The sequence below is a fragment of the Myotis brandtii genome, unplaced genomic scaffold (assembly GCF_000412655.1).
Source record: "Myotis brandtii unplaced genomic scaffold, ASM41265v1 scaffold751, whole genome shotgun sequence".
NCBI classification, from domain to species: Eukaryota; Metazoa; Chordata; class Mammalia; order Chiroptera; family Vespertilionidae; genus Myotis; species Myotis brandtii.
The window spans coordinates 140,623-156,779 of record NW_005370994.1 but is presented as its reverse complement, the minus strand read 5'-3'; the positions used below and the strand labels follow the sequence as shown (position 1 = coordinate 156,779).

General features: G+C 42.2%; 1 protein-coding gene across 1 annotated transcript in view; it reads left to right on the top strand.

Annotated features, from left to right (window-relative positions):
* Window positions 1-495: 495 nt before the first annotated feature.
* The window catches only part of USP13 (ubiquitin specific peptidase 13 (isopeptidase T-3)), an 86,801-nt gene continuing 71,139 nt past the window's right edge, over window positions 496-16,157 (top strand). Inside the window, exons 1-4 of the mRNA XM_014530621.1 lie at window positions 496-540; window positions 1,049-1,109; window positions 10,273-10,394; window positions 15,820-15,962. Of these exons, the coding sequence (XP_014386107.1) occupies window positions 496-540; window positions 1,049-1,109; window positions 10,273-10,394; window positions 15,820-15,962 (371 nt within the window). The remainder of the gene's footprint in view (window positions 541-1,048; window positions 1,110-10,272; window positions 10,395-15,819; window positions 15,963-16,157) is intronic.

Genomic DNA, 16,157 nt, shown 5'->3' with positions numbered 1-16,157 from the left:
GAGGCTCCGAGACCATGGAGGAGAGGGAATCCAAGAGAGGGACATGAGTTTGGCATTAGTATTTGGGAAGACAGGTGTCTGAGCTAAAGCGTTCAACAATTTTCACATTCCTAAGACGTGAACTAGAAACTCATACTACAAGCTGTAAAAACTAATGTGAGAAACACAAAGATGAGTCAGCCTTCAATGCCAGATGAAAAAAATGTGGGAGAGGAGACCTAGCACTAAGAAGAGCACAAACTGAAGAAGCAGCAAGGCCTTGATGCTGCCATGACACGTGACCGCACCCCGCCCTGTGTTGGAAACGTGCTCTCTTCTATTCTCTGAAAGAACTTACAATGTGGAGATGTTGCTTTGGCCATTGGAAACAAACATTTTTATAATCCCATTTGAGAGTAAAATATTTTGTGTGAGTGTCAGAGGGTAATGCATGACCTCTTTTGCATGAACACTTGATGGGTGTTTATTTTTCATTGCTGCCATGATAGGTAGAAAATGCACGACATAGCCAGCCGCAGTGCTCCAGAAATGTCTAAGGAGGTTAGATTGATGTGATAGGACCAAATATCAGTGACTATAGATTAATATTTATTAAGTCTTTCAACAATAATTGTTGGCAGGCCCAGGCCCAACCGCTGGGGACCTGGTAGGAAGGAGGGGAGCAAGAGCCTCCCTCCGGGAGGCGCGGTCCTTCCAGAGTCCCTCCAGCGCTGGGCGTGGCCCCAGCCTCTTGGGAGAATGTGCCGATTTGAAGCTGGATTATCTACTTCACTTTGATGCCTGGTTCCACTTCCCTTTCCAGAAGCGCTTTCTGTGTAGCTCGGTGAAAATAGGCAGGTGGAACAATAGCGTTGCCCTTCACTTACCTCCATTGACCTGGGTCAAGTTCCTGTTTATCCGGGATTCTCTAATCCAAGTGCAATATTTCCTCTGGACTTTTATACAATCTGGGAACCTTTGAGATGTGCTCTTCCCCCCAACCCACCCCGCCCCCACTAGTCTTTTCCATGGGCTGCATTTTAACAATTTCTTTTTTTTTTCTTTTCAGAAAGTAAAAGGGGCATCTGGTGGAGCTTTACCCAAAAGGAGGAATTCCAAGATTTTTTTAGGTAATGTGCATAGTTATCAGTAGCGTGCCCAGATAACTCTGTGTGTGTGTGTGTGTGTGTGTGTGTGTGTGTGTGTGTGTACACACATGTGTGTGCTTCATTTGGAGTAATAGGTTGTTTGTTGATCTGTATGGTAAGGATGAGTAGAACCAGTTTAACTTGAGATGAGCTGGGTCATCCTGGTGGTGAAGCATGTCAGCATTCCAGCCGGGTTAGTGTTTGAAACAGTGATGCTTACAGTGGCCGGAGGGTAACTGCAATTCTGCCTTTGGTCTCCCCGCCCCCCCCTCCCCCCCTGCTTTTAAAGAAGAGACAGTTTTCATGGTTTTCTTATTTTAATATTAGCCAAACTACAGAGTTTGTTTGGGTTTCACCATTTTTTCCACTGGTGTCCTTTTATGTTCCAGAACCCCATGTTTCCTTAACCCTTTCAAATCTGTCATGGTTCCTCACTCTCTTTTCATCTTTAATAGTCGTGACATGTGTGAAGAGGAGGGGCCAGTTATTTTGTAGAAGGGACCTCAGATTGGGTTTTTTGATGTGTCCTTATGGTAAGTCTGAGGTTATGCGTTTTTGGCAAGAGTACCACAGAGTGATGTGCCCTCCTCTACGTGACATCAGGGGTACGGGGTGCTGTGTTTTCAGACAGATGATGTGAATCTGATCACTTGTTGAGGGGTGTCCGGCAGGCTTCTCCACTGTAAAGCTACAGTGTAATTAATAAATGTGCTGGGAGTGATAGTTGGAGACTATGCTAATAACTCGTTTCTCCTCAAGGTTTTGCCCGCTAATGTTATCATCCATCAGTGGATCTTGCCTGCACAGTGATTACTGTGGTGTTTGACTAACAGTGATTTGATCTCTCCCTCCTTCAGAAGAGCTAGCTTTGCTGATGCAAATGAGTAATGGTTTCTAATATCATGTTATCATGATCGTATGTCATACTAAGCTTCTGATATGGTTGTCCAGGAGAAAAAGTGGTTTGATAATGCTTGATGAAGCAAGTTTAAGTCCCTAAATGCCTGGGATTAGTATTTGAAAGACATTTCAAAATTGTTTGCATACTGCAATTTCATTTTGGTGGAAAAAAAAGTGTATACACACATATACCTGTATATAGTTGTTTGTCTTGGAAATAATACAATAATTAATAAATAATAATACAAGAATAAACTTTGTGTTTCATGTACTCACAACTGTAAACCTACTTTTGCCCCATCTTGTATATATAAATATGCCTGTATATGTGCATGCATATTTATATATGTGTGTACATATATGTAGGTAAATATGTGTGTATATATGTATGTTTATACACACACATGTATGCATATATGACTGCGCAATTAATAAATAATAATACAAGAATAAACTCTGTGTTTCATGTACTCACAACTGTAAACCTACTTTTGCCCCATCTTGTATATATAAATATGCCTGTGTATGTGCATGCATATCTATATATGTGTGTACATATATGTAGGTAAATGTGTGTGTATATATGTGTTTATACACACACATGTATGCATATATGACTGCAAGTGTGGAAGAGTCTGGCAGAATATACTCCAAATTGCTCAAAGTAGCTCTTTTCTGGTGGTGTGATTTTTATGTTCTTCTTTTTGCTTATTTCTTTTTAATATTTTCCGTAACAAATGTATGTTACTGTTGTAATACAAAGACATATTCATTATTTGAAAAGCAAAACCTTTGGAAACAGTCATAGAGCTGAGTTTCTTCCTGCTTTGATTCACTATCTTGTCCTTTAACTTTGTTTCTTTTATTCAAAAAGACTTTGGGGTTTGATTTCTTTAGTGATCATTTTGGTGGTAGATGATGTCAAGTAACTGTTTCAAAAGATTAATCCAAAGGCAAGCACTGAGGTTATGTGTTTCATTCGGTGTGAACCCCTCTCATGGCTTCCTGGGAGCACTCCCCCACCAGCTCATTGTGGTGGGACCTGTCTACAAGCTGCCTTGATATGGACTCAACAGTCCATATCGCAGGAGACACAAGATGTGTCCATAATGATGTGACAGCCTCATGTTCTATTAGAATCTAGACCAGGGGTGGGCAAACTTTTTGACTCGAGGGCCACAATGGGTTCTTAAACTGGACCGGAGGGCCGGAACAAAAGCATGGATGGAGTGTTTGTGTGAACTAATATTTCATTTCAAATGGGCCGGATCCGGCCCGCGGGCCGTAGTTTGCCCACGGCTGATCTAGACTCTTCCCATGTTTCTGCTTCACCCTCCATCCTGGCCTGTGATTTCCAACCTCATGGTAACTTCATGGTGCAGAATGGCTGCTAGAACTCCAGTCATCACACCGCCATTCTGGAAAGCAGGGAAGATGAAGGGGGAAGGATAAAAGTCTAATCTCCCAGTGGAGTCGCTTCTTTTTGTCAGCCTTCTCACATCCTCAGCAGCACTTCAGTTTTCACCTCTCTGGTCAGAACTTGGACACATGGCCACACCAGGTGCTGCACAGGAGCCTGGAAAGTAAAGTCTGTTAACTGTCTTCATGAAGTAAATCCTGTTACTACGCAAGAAGGGGAGCATGGATACCAGGGGGCAGCTAGCAGCTCTGCCACAGATTCCTTCCCTAAAAGGGACATTGGGGTTGTCTCTTCATGGAGGGAAGAGAACCAGAACTCTTGCAGTCTCTTGTTTCTTTGAACAGAAAGTGCTTTTTGGCTGCGGTTGAAATGGAGGGATGATGCCCTTCTACTTTATGAACAGAGGCGGATGACTAATGCTTTCTCCTGGAGGGAGGCTTTTATCCACATCCACTTGATTTGTGACTAATTCCTCTTCCTTTGGTTCAACAGTCACATTGAAACCATTGAATCATTCAGTTATGACCTTCAGTATTGATTTTACAAGGGAAACTGAGGCCATTAGCTGGTGCTGAATGGCTCACCCCCAAGTCTCCTGAGCACCATCCTGCCCTCAACAGTGAAGTTACTCTTCCGATTACATTGGTGCTCATCAGTGAAATCACAGTTAAGGATTCTTCCCTCAGCTCTAGTTTTGGCTGGTATATATTTTTTTAACCAATAATGAAAACTATGGGTAACGTTTGAATCACTTTCATTTTATGCTTTTTGCATTTAGGATTAAAAAATATTTTGAATGTATAACACATGGACAAAGCTTAAAATTGAAAGTTATAAGTGGCTGTATAATGAAGAGTAAGTTTCTTTCCCTTCTGTGTCTCCCAGCTCCCTGGTTAGTCTCTCCAGAGACAAATAGTATTTTCTGTCTGTATGTCTTTATATATCGTATATTCTTCCAGTGATAGTCTATATATATACCGTGCTTTTAGACTTTTTCCTATAGGCAGTAGTGAGCCATTAACACTTTTGGTTCCCAAACTGTGCTCTGAGGCACCCTGGGGTGCTGCGGCAGACTCACAGGTGCACCTCAGGATGTTTTAACTCTTCAAGGGAACACAGTGATGCTTGGACACTGCATGGACCATTAGCTTGTAGTTTCACTATTGGAGTATCCAATATTCCTTTCAATGACTTCATCTCTTTGTGAAGCTGGTTTTTTGGTGGTTTCTATGGTAAAAGGCAAATACCATGTGCAAATAAATGTGGATTGGGAATAATGGAGGCAGCATCCAGTCTGATACAAAGAGAAGTTGTGCAGTGCCCAATAAGGTGTATTCATCCTGTAAGAAGGAATTGTGTTATTTAAGAATGAAATAGAACATTTTTTCTTTCAATATATGTGTATCATTTTTTCAATAAGTTGTTAGAACATAAATACTTAATTAAGTTGTTTGGATGTAACTACTAAATAAACAGAACTATTAGGCTTTTTTTTTTTTTTTTTTTTTTGCTTCCTGCTGCTGTGTGAAAATTGCTGGGATGCTGTGAACTGAGAAAGTGCAGGTAGCTCTGCGTTAATGTTTCAGGCTAGGAAGGGACACTATAATGGAAAGATAACTTACCACAATATGATAGATTGTGAATTTTGGCAATAAACTTATATAAAATATATTGTTCCATGAGATAGAAGAAGGGAAGAGCAGATGTAAAGGAGTCTGGGACCTTCAAAGAAATATCCCAGGACTTGGGATGTGATTCTGGTCTAATCTTATATAATTTTTATAACAAAGCTACAAATGTGTATAGACATATGAATAACTGCTAATGCATTTCATAAAAAATACCATATATGTGGCATGTCATAAAAATACTGTTAAATATCCATATTTGTATTAAGCACTCCTCCCCCCAACATTCATAAATCAGAGTGAGTGAGTTAGGGTCTTCGTGTCTGAGGCTGGGACTTCAAAGAGCTACCTCAACCTCAGAGAGCGTAACGTCCATTTTTTTGGCTTTAGTCCTGGCACTCATACTTGATGAGAAACAGGTTGTAAAAGAGAACATTTGGGGAAAGGTCCAGGAATGGGCCTGTTCCGAAAACTCCCCTGTGCCTATCATGACCAGAAGGTTCTAGTGGATTCCATGTTGCCTTTCCTTCCGAAGCCGGTCACAGAACAGGGTCTGCACTGAAGAACTTTCCCAAAACTTCCCCTTCTTTTGAGGGTAATGGCTGGTCTGATTTCACAGCATTGGAGCAGCCAGACTGCCCACCTCCAGCACATGCATTGTGGTCAGGCCAAGAAGACACTGAGCTGGGATCAGAGCCCTGGTTTTCCTTAGGGATCCATTCCTCACTATGCTGCTTGGAACTTTATGCAAGTTACTTCCTGGAAATGGGTGTGGTCTCAGCCACTTCTCCCAGGGATCTGGGAGGATCGATGAAGTAGAGCTGGGGAAGTGGTATTTTTTTTTTTTTTAAAGATTTGTGCATGTATGTATGTATGTATGTATGTATGTTGTTGTTAATCTTCACCCAAGGATATTTTTCCATTGATTTTTTAGAGAGAGTGGAAGGAAGGGGGAGAGACAGAGAAAGAGGGAAACATTGATGTGAGAGAGACACATTCATCGGTTGCCTCCTGGCCAGGAATCAAGCCTGCAACTGAGGTATGTGCCCTTGACCGGAATTGAACCTGGGACCCTTCAGTCCACAGGCCTATGCTCTGTCCACTGAGCCAGACTGGCTAGGGCACAAAAGGTTTTTTAAAACTTAGGAAAAGAGCCCATCCAGGTATTACCAGTTATTAGTCACGATGGGAAGTGTCTGATGGGAGAAGTTGGGGGTCCCAGTCCTACAGGTCCTTAGGGCATGCTTACTCTGTAGGTTTCTCAACTGGATATTTTTGGGGTGGTGAGACCCTAATTAGAGAAATTTGGAAATTATAGATTTATACTTAGGATTGTGGGGTCATCTATATTCAGGAGAAACCTTAGGTTTGTCCCTTAAAATCAGAGTGTAGGTTCCTTCTGTTGACTTTCTCTAATTTGGATTAAGATGTTTGGGAAAGATCATGGTCCCCTTCCATTCCGTTGAATTAAAAATGAAAGTGTTAAGAAGCCCAACAAAGTTCTGCTTTGTTTGTTTGTTTTTTATGACAGCAGCCTTGCTTCTTTTAAAATACACGTCAGTTACCAATGAAAAAACCCCCAAACCACAGCAACCCTTCTGATGCTCCTGCTTTGCTGTTGTCCTTAGCCTGGTGGAGCTTTAACTTCTTAAAGTCTCCTCTCACACACAGTTACTGAGAGTGTGATGTGTGGTGTGTGCAGGGGCTGGGGACACGGAAGGTGTCCCTTCTCCACGGTCAGATCACATGGCAGACCCCACATGATATTGTGGTCTTCCTGAAACTTATTCCAGGATTGCTTTGGAGCTGGGGCAGCCAAAAGGAAGGGAAGGCACTTTTGAACATGTTGTCAGGAGTGTAGAGAAGGTGGTGATGGTGATGATGGAGGTGATGGCAGCTACTATCTGTGGAGCTGAGAAGCCCTGCCAGGTCCTGTACGAGGTGCCTTAAAACCTTACCTTGTTTAATCCTCTCAACAGTTGTGTGGAGTACACAATCCATAGCTTACTCCCAAGGAAAATGAACTTGAAAGATCTTGCCCAGCGTTACATAGCTAGTAAATGCCAGGGTGGCATTTTCTTGGACTTAGTTTATCATTGTGTTTGGTCAGGTAAGATTTGAATTAGCATTAAATGAGTATGTTTTCTATGGAAAAGAGACACCTACATAATATCTATATGTATAATAGGCTAATATGCAAAGAGTCCCCTCAGGAGTTTGACCAGGAGACCAGGAGTTCAATTGCTCACTATGACATGCGCTGACCACCAGGGGGTAATGCGGAATGGGCCCCAGCTGGCAGCCAGCAGCCGGGGAAGGAAGGGAGGCCCTGGCCAGCAGTTGGAAGGCCCCGATTGGCCCTGATCGCCAGCCAGTCCTAGAGACCCTACCTGTGCACGAATTTTGTGCACCGGGTCTCTAGTGTTATATAAGCAGACTCTATACATAAAAACAAAAGATTTGTACTTTGGTTACTTAAAATTGTTATAAATAATATAAGAAAAGAAAGTTTAAAGATAGAGAAAAGTTCACCCACTCACTGTTTTCATTTGTCTAGATTTCCTTCCAATTCTTATCTAGGAGCATAACTTCTACAAAGTTGTTTTTACAGTGAAAATGATTTTATATTTTTAGTGTTCACATAGCATAGACATTTTCATGTTTCTACCTATTCTAAATAAATATTTTAATAATAGTCTGTTGGGTTGAACACTGTCTTCATTGAATGTTTAAGTTTTCATTTTTTTATTATATATATTGGGGCATTAATTTTTATATTTCTAACTCTCTATCCCTCTCTTTTCCTCTCTGTAAAAAAATCAATAAAATAAATTAAAAAAAAAAAAGTTGTTTTTACAGTGAAAATGATTTTATATTTTTAGTGTTCACATAGCATAGACATTTTCATGTTTCTACCTATTCTAAATAAATATTTTAATAATAGTCTGTTGGGTTGAACACTGTCTTCATTGAATGTTTAAGTTTTCATTTTTTTTATTATAGATATTGGGGCATTCAAATTTTTATAACACTGAATGTCTATCTTTGAGTCATTTCCTTGAAATAAATGCCTTTAGTCACTTCTTAAACTCTTAGAATCTTTTAAAAAATATTTGTATTGATTTTAGAAAGGAAGGGAGAGGGAAAGAGCGATAGAAGCATCAATGATGAGAGGAAGTCATTGATCGGCCACCTCCTGCACACTCCCCAGTGGGGATTGAGCCTGCAACCCAGGCATCTGCCCCTGACTGGAACCGAGCTGTGATCTCCTGGTTCATAGGTCAACACTCAACCACTGAGCCACACTGGCCGGGCTGGAATCTTCTTTAATGCAGCTTTTTCTGAAATAAACCTTTTATGGTTATCTAACAATGTTTTTGTTTCTCTCCTTTGGCATTTCTGAGTCTTGTCATTCAGGATCCTTCATTAACACACTTAGACTGTGTTTTTGCTGTATCTCATTTTCTACTTAAAACTGCCCTTCCTTTGGGAATCAAGAGCAGAGCTGTACACAGAAAGATAGTAGACTTTTGGTTGGAGGCAAACAGTTGGGTAGTAACAGAATCTAGATCCTTTGGTTTTCAGCTGGCTGCTTTATCTAGTACAACAACTTTCTCCTGTCGACAGAGCCCATGTTTGTGTACCTGTTTATGTGTGGCTTTGTGTGTGTGTGAGTGAAATGTGGCTCAGTAGCTCTTTGTCACCATAGTTCCAAACACCTAAATATACAAACATGATCGGGGTGCTGGCATCATGTGAACACAAGGCTGAAATGTCCATGTAAATATTGTGACAAGACATTTCCTGAGCCTTCTCCTAACCTTTACCAGGGATTAGCCAAGCAAAGAGGCGATGACTTGATAGACAGTAGCCTAGAGGACCTCATCTTTCTTACTGAAAATTCTCCACAGCCCTAGGACCAATTTACATTATGGAGTTTCCCCTCTGGGGTACTATCCAATATCCCACCAGCTCTCAGAGGCGGGGAGGAGTGAGAGAGAGTGAGAGAGAAAGAGGGAAATTGAGATTTTATTTTTTCACTAATAGCTGCTATTATTGACCACCAGGTCTGTGCCAGGTTGCTTGTCTACAGTTCTTATTTATTCCCCATATCAAGTGCGTGAGATAAGTGTTATTAACTCCATTCTACAAATGAGGGAACTAAGGCTTAGAGAGTTTGTGATTTGCCCCAAAGTAACATTAATTTTTGAAGCCAGAACTGAACCTCGGTTTATCTATATGTGGCTCAGTAGCTCTTTGTCACCATAGTTCCAAACACCTAAATATACAAACATGATCGGGGTGCTGGCATCATGTGAACACAAGGCTGAAATGTCCATGTAAATATTGTGACAAGACATTTCCTGAGCCTTCTCCTAACCTTTACCAGGGATTAGCCAAGCAAAGAGGCGGTGACTTGATAGACAGTAGCCTAGAGGACCTCATCTTTCTTACTGAAAATTCCCCACAGCCCGAGGACCAATTTACATTATGGAGTTTCCCCTCTGGGGTACTATCCAATATCCCACCAGCTCTCAGAGGCGGGGAGGAGTGAGAGAGAAAAAGGGAAATTGAGATTTTATTTTTTCACTAATAGCTGCTATTATTGACCCCCAGGTCTGTGCCAGGTTGCTTGTCTACAGTTTTTTATTTATTCCCCATATCAAATGTGTGAGATAAGTGTTATTATCTCCATTCTACAAATGAGGGAACTAAGGCTTAGAGAGTTTGTGATTTGCCCAAAAGTAACATTCATTTTTGAAGCCAGAACTGAACCTCGGTTTATCTACTCTGAAACCCATGTACTTTCTTCCAAATTACAGTGTTGGGACAAACATTCCAACCCATTCTTGTGAAATCAGGAACCAGGTACCCAACAAATCATAATGAACAGTCTATTCCTTTACCCATGTTTAAGAATTGAGCATTTGGTACATATGTTTAACTGTGAAGCTGTCTGATGTGACTCAGTCTTCTTTGTACACCTGTCACTAATCAGTAAGTATTCGTAACTGAGGCAGATGGCAGGGCCTTTCACCCCCGGGTTTGGGCCGGTGGATGGTCGGTCAGAGGAGGGAGTGTGAGTGCGCTGCCCTCGGTCTGGTCCCTGTGGCTGTCTGGCTTCCCCAGCGAGTGCTGCCTTCGTGTGGGATGTTCTTTCTTCATGTCTTGTTCTTTGTTTTTGTTTTCTCCTCAGATCTAGATACTGATGACGATTTAAATAGCGACGATTATGAATATGAAGATGAAGCCAAACTTGTTATATTCCCAGACCACTATGAAATAGCACTACCAAATATTGAGGAGTTACCTGCCCTGGTCAGTGAGTGTGCACGGCTGCTAGCTAGATGCGCGTGGCTCTCTGTGTCAGGTGTGTGTGCGTGTGCCGTGTGCGTGCACGTGGGGTGGGGAAGGCGGGCTGAATGCGAGAAGAGGAGAAGAATGAGCACAGACACTAGCACAGCGCTACTTCTCTGCGAAGAGGGCTCGCAGGGTTCCGTTTCAGGAGCTTGGCTTCTCGCTGCCTGTGACTCACAGTCCGTTGCTTAGATTTTTCAAACCACATCCTGAGATGTGCAGGGCCTGTCTTCTGATCAGAGGAACAACTATCACTTTATGTCCTCTGCCAGTTGGCCTTTTGTGTAAGATTTTGTTTGGGATTAAATCAACGATCCCACGGCTGCAACAGCAGCAACAGGATGGCAAAAATGACCAGATATTCACGCGCCACACACAGGGCTGCAGCAGCTCTGTGGTTATGTGAACCCACTTTTCAGTTTTGCTCCTCATGAGGACTGAGATTACTGTGAATTTAGATTTAATGGTGAGGTTTTTTATTTATTTTTTTCTCTTCCTTTTCCTTCATTTCCGTGGAGCAACTTCCATCTTCCTGAACAACTTCAGGCTGGGGAGGGTGCGGTGGGGGGAGACAGCCAGGCTCTGTTTTCACGTCCATTCTCGAATCCTGGGAGTGGGCACCGAGTTCCCTCGGGGACCCTGACCATTTTCCTGTTCTTTCCTCTTTTTTCTGTATTGTCTCTGCCACTTCCTCCTTCCTTGCTTTTTCCTCTTCCCCACTCTGTGTACACCCTGAATTCTCAGAGTCTGGCCACAGATAGCAGTGGGGTCAGGGGTCAGGGCCAATTGGAGGATAGACATGTCATTCCTGCCCCCCCTTAAACTCTGCCAGGACCAAAGCCAGGTCTTTAGTTCCCGGAGTCTTCAGGACTTTGTGTGACCCTGTCTACAGCCACCTGCTCACCTGCCCTGGCCACTTTGTGCTTGGGGTTCCCATGTCCTTAGGGGCCAGGTTTCCACCATCCCACCTCTTCTGCCCCTGACTTACTTTATACCTAAATAGAAGACCATAGAAATGAAAGTTTTCTGGGTTTAGGTATTGTAAATCTTTCTCTAATGATTACATGTAACATATCCTTTTTAAGTATTAAGTGCACACCCTTAGGAAGGCATACCGAGTTAAATTACTTCTGCATTCTCCAATTCCCCGTGTTGATGTGGGGCTGTTTCCAAGGATAAAATACAGGAGTGGACAAATGGTCTTGCCTTGTCCTACTACCTGATTTTATATACTCCAGCTTATATCTTTGCAATACGGAGAGTTCTCATTGTCCTTGTCCAATGTAACCGTGCCGTCAGGAAAGAATGAAGAAGCACACGGTAAATGATAAGTGCTTTTCTTCCCACCACCTATGAAGGAAAAGTCTTCATGTGAGAAAGTGAATTAAAAAATCTCTAAATACTTTAAATTATTCCTATATTCAGAACATAATTCGAGGTATGAATTCTTTTATTTAAAAGTGAAGTGACATAGAAATCTAAACCCAGCAGTATAAGTCAGAATTTTTACTACAGAGTCTTTTAGAATTGAGGAATAGTTTGAGAATTAAAAAAGAAGGGAGAATTATTTGGAAGGGGAGCTTGAAGGAAAAGCCTGGATGTATCTAATAGGATTTATCTATACTACATGTTCTTTTCACGCTTTTAAAATTCTCTTTTCATGCTTTTAAATAACAGAGTTATTGAGCTCAAAACCACCCAACCAGATCACGCTTTCTTCATCTCATGAGTTTCTCAGCAGTGGAAAAATTCAGTTTCAGGTAGTTAGTTACTAGATTCTACCAAAAACTGAAACCACCTCCTAACAATGCAGGTCCACAGAGACAGAGCATTGGGGCCTCAGTAAGGATTTTATAATCCGGAACCTAGTACCTCACTTTAGACATCAGGAAGTCAGCAGTGGTATGCTTGTAAATGGTTAGCAACCACCTCGCTGGGGGAAAAGTCCCGCTTTGTAGAGGTTGCTGGTTTCCGTGTGTGAATACTGCCACCATGGCTGATTTCAGGCTAACAAAATGTCACTGAATGTGGTGTTGGAAGAGCTTTTATAAAGAATTTCCACCACTCACATACCATAGATGTAAATAACCTCAAGAGAACATGGATACTAGTAAGATATAGTAAAACCATTACAAAGTGTTTTGCATATTTGCTACCTTTAAAAAATATAGTTTATTTAATGATAAGTTTATATAATTTAATCCTACATAATAAAACCCTAATATGCAAATCGACTGAACAGTGGAGTGACCAGGTTGCTATGAAATGCACTCCCTCCCCACCCAGAGGAAGGCGACTGGCGGCAGCGATTGGGGGCCGGGGCCAGCCAGCAGGCAGTGCCAGGCCACCAGCCAAGGCGGGTGCCAGCGAGGGCCCACCAGTTGCCCTGATCGCTGGCCAGGCCTAGGGACCCTACCCTATATATTGGGAACAGTCTCTTAGATTTAAAAATTAAAACCTGGCAAGGCTATTCTAACCCTCAGAAGGATCATGTTATGTACTATTTATAATCAGGGCAAAAAATTGAGCTGCCGATACAACAGCAAGATGCCTTTCACCTGTATGAAAAGTATGGTCACTGGTGCATGCAGCATCCCAGATTGCGAGAGGGATGTCCGACTGCCGGTTTAGGCCTGACATCCCCTGAGGGTCCCAGATTGTGAGAGGATGCAGGCCGGGCTGAGAGATCCCCCCCCCCACACCCCCGTGCACGAATTTCATGCACCGGGCCTCTAGTTTTAAATAATGGCAGTGTTTAACAAATATCTTACAGAATTTCTTAATATATAATAATTGTGTCCGTGAGCTGGTTTGAGTAGGTTCTAGGACCCCACTGAACTTGAGGACCTGGGATGAAGTCAGGACTAGTAACTAGGTCTCTCACTTCACTCCATATAACACATTCAGGGAAAGATAATTCACAGTGTAATTACAGGGTGGTGTATCTTGGCCTTCAGCGATGATCCATAAAAGAGGCCTCTAAGTGATTTTAGATGATGTTCTGAAAACACTAGATTAGTGTATTTTAGTGGCCCAGAATTTAAGGAAGTTTTGTTGAGTGTCACAAGGAAGGATAGTCAAAGAAAATAAATGTTATATTCAGATCTTAATAAAAAACATTCTGTATTGCAAACCAGAACACTTAAAGACCTAGTGGGGTAGATAAAATTCAGACGAGGACTGGGAAGGGCTTGACGAGGATGGTGAACCACGAAGGGGATTACGACAGACCAGACTAAAAAGATTAGGATGCGTAGCCAGAAGTGTGGAGACAGCTTAAAAACCCCATAAAAATCAGGAAGGGGCTGGTGGGTGAACTCAGCCTTGTTCTGTAGGGCCAGCCCTGGATGGGGGGTAAGAGATGAATTTTGATAATTGAGAGGAGAGGGTAATTATATAGCAGCACTTGTGGTGAGAGATGAATAGGACTATTTTTTAAAAAAGGTTGTAAATAATAGGTATGGATGCCGGATCTATCACAGATTAAAAGCTTTTTGAGGGCAGGGGCTTTTTCCTCATTCCTGACTGTGCTTCGTCCAGTGTCGTCAGCTGGTAGTGTTCAGTGTAACTTCGGAAAGTTTTAAGCTGAGGAAGGATAGGATCTGATATTCACAGCAGATCGCTCTGGCTGCTGCAGGAAGGAGACTAAGGGGCTGCTGTGTGGCCATTGGGTGAGCTGTGATGTTATTGGAACTGAGATGGGTGTGTCCAAATTGAGAAGAGCTAGATTCCAAATAGGTTTTGGATGTAGGAGTGATAGGAATTGCCCACGGGCTGGATGGGGGTGGGATGGCAGCTGAGGGAACTTCCTCCATTGTCTCTTAATCAATTCTGGGATCAATCAGTGGTACCCAGGGGAAAAGATTCTGCATGGAGTTCAGCTAACTGTGCAGGAGGTTAGTGATGCAGAATACAAATTTTTGCTTAAAAATTTTATTTTTAACAATTCAGTGGCTTTTATTATATTCAGAGTTGGGCATCATCACCACTATCTCATTCTGGAGTTTTTCCCCCCATTGCTTTTCAGAAAGAGTGGAAGGGAGGGAGGAGAGGGGGAGAGAGAGAGGGAAATATCGATCTGAGAGAGACGCATCGATCTGTTGCCTACTGCACACGCTTCTACTGGGGGTAGGGAATGAACCCACAAACCAGGTACTTGCTCCTGACCAGAAATCGAATCCCAGACTATCCAGTGCACAGTCCGATGCTCCAACTACTGAGCTACATCGGCCAGGGCTCATTCTAAAATATTTTTATTATCCCACCTCTCAACTTCTCCTCCCCCACCTCCCCCCCAGCCAATGGCAATCACTAATCTACTTTCTGTCTCTATAGATTTGCCTATTCTGGGTATTTCAAATAAATGGAATTATGTAATACATGTTTATTTGTGGCTGGCTTCTTTTCACTTAACATATATTTTCAAGATGTATCCATGCTGTGCCTGTATCATTTTATTGCTAAATAACATTCTATGGTATGCACGTATGACATTTTATTTACCCATTTATCATTAATGGACATTTGGGTTGTTTCTCCTTTTTGCTACTGTAAATAACGCTTCTATGAACATTTGTGTCTAAGTTTTTGTGTGGACACATATTTATCTTGGGTATGTACCGAGGAATGGAATTCCTGGGTCCTATGCTAACTCTGTTTAACTGTTTGAGGACCTGCCACACTATTTTCCAAAGTGGCTGCACCATTTTACATTCCCACCAGAATATGTTTTTTAAGACAGCCAGAAATAACATATCATTAAGCAAATGTGATGATGGGCATATGTCCAAGATCACTTGGGTTGGGAGAAAGCAGAGAATCCCTGCCCCCCCCACCCCCCGCTATAATTTGGACGAATCTGGCACAGAGACACCAGGCACGTCCCTGGCCAGGGTCACATTTGCACCTGATTAAGTAATGAAGCTGCTGCTTGCATTCCATTCAAGTGCCCTTGACCACATGCCATTGTGTGATGAGTTGAGGGTATTGCATATCTGGGTGTATATTTGTTAAGAGGAAAACACACCCCATGGGTAAATCCTAGGTATTCCATTGGCTAATTTGTAAATTGTTCACCTTATACTTTTCACTCTGCTTGCTAAGGGGTAGGAATTTTTAAATTTGGCTCCTGCACTTGGGCTTACAAACTGGATTTGGCTCCTCGCTATCTTGTGCAATTGTCAATACTGCAAACTGTAGGCCAGAGACAAAATCCAGCAAGAGCCAGTGCTGGAATCAAGAAAGTAGGATCTTGCTTTTGTGGTAACTGTACCATTTGCTTTTCTTAGATTAAACTGTATTTACTAATAAACCTTGAAATTTATTTTATAGAAGTTGTTATTCTCTCAGACTGTTCTAATATACTACATTTGGGTTCGTCTTATAGGTAACAATTGCTTGTGATGCAGTGCTTAGCTCAAAATCTCCGTACAGAAAACAAGACCCAGACACCTGGGAACATGAGTTGCCAGTATCCAAGTATGCCAATAACCTCACCCAGTTGGACAATGGAGTCAGGATTCCTCCAAGGTGAGTGTCAGGAAAATGGAGCTTTACCCCCTAAAACCAAAAGAATATCTACTCTTCTACCTCTTCTCTGAATTAGCAGTTAATATATTTTTATCAGATGCCTTTTATTAAAAACTAGAGGCCTGTTGCACGAAGAGATTCGTGCAATAGGCCTTCCTTTCCCCTGGCTGCTGGCACCGGTTTTCCTCCGGCACC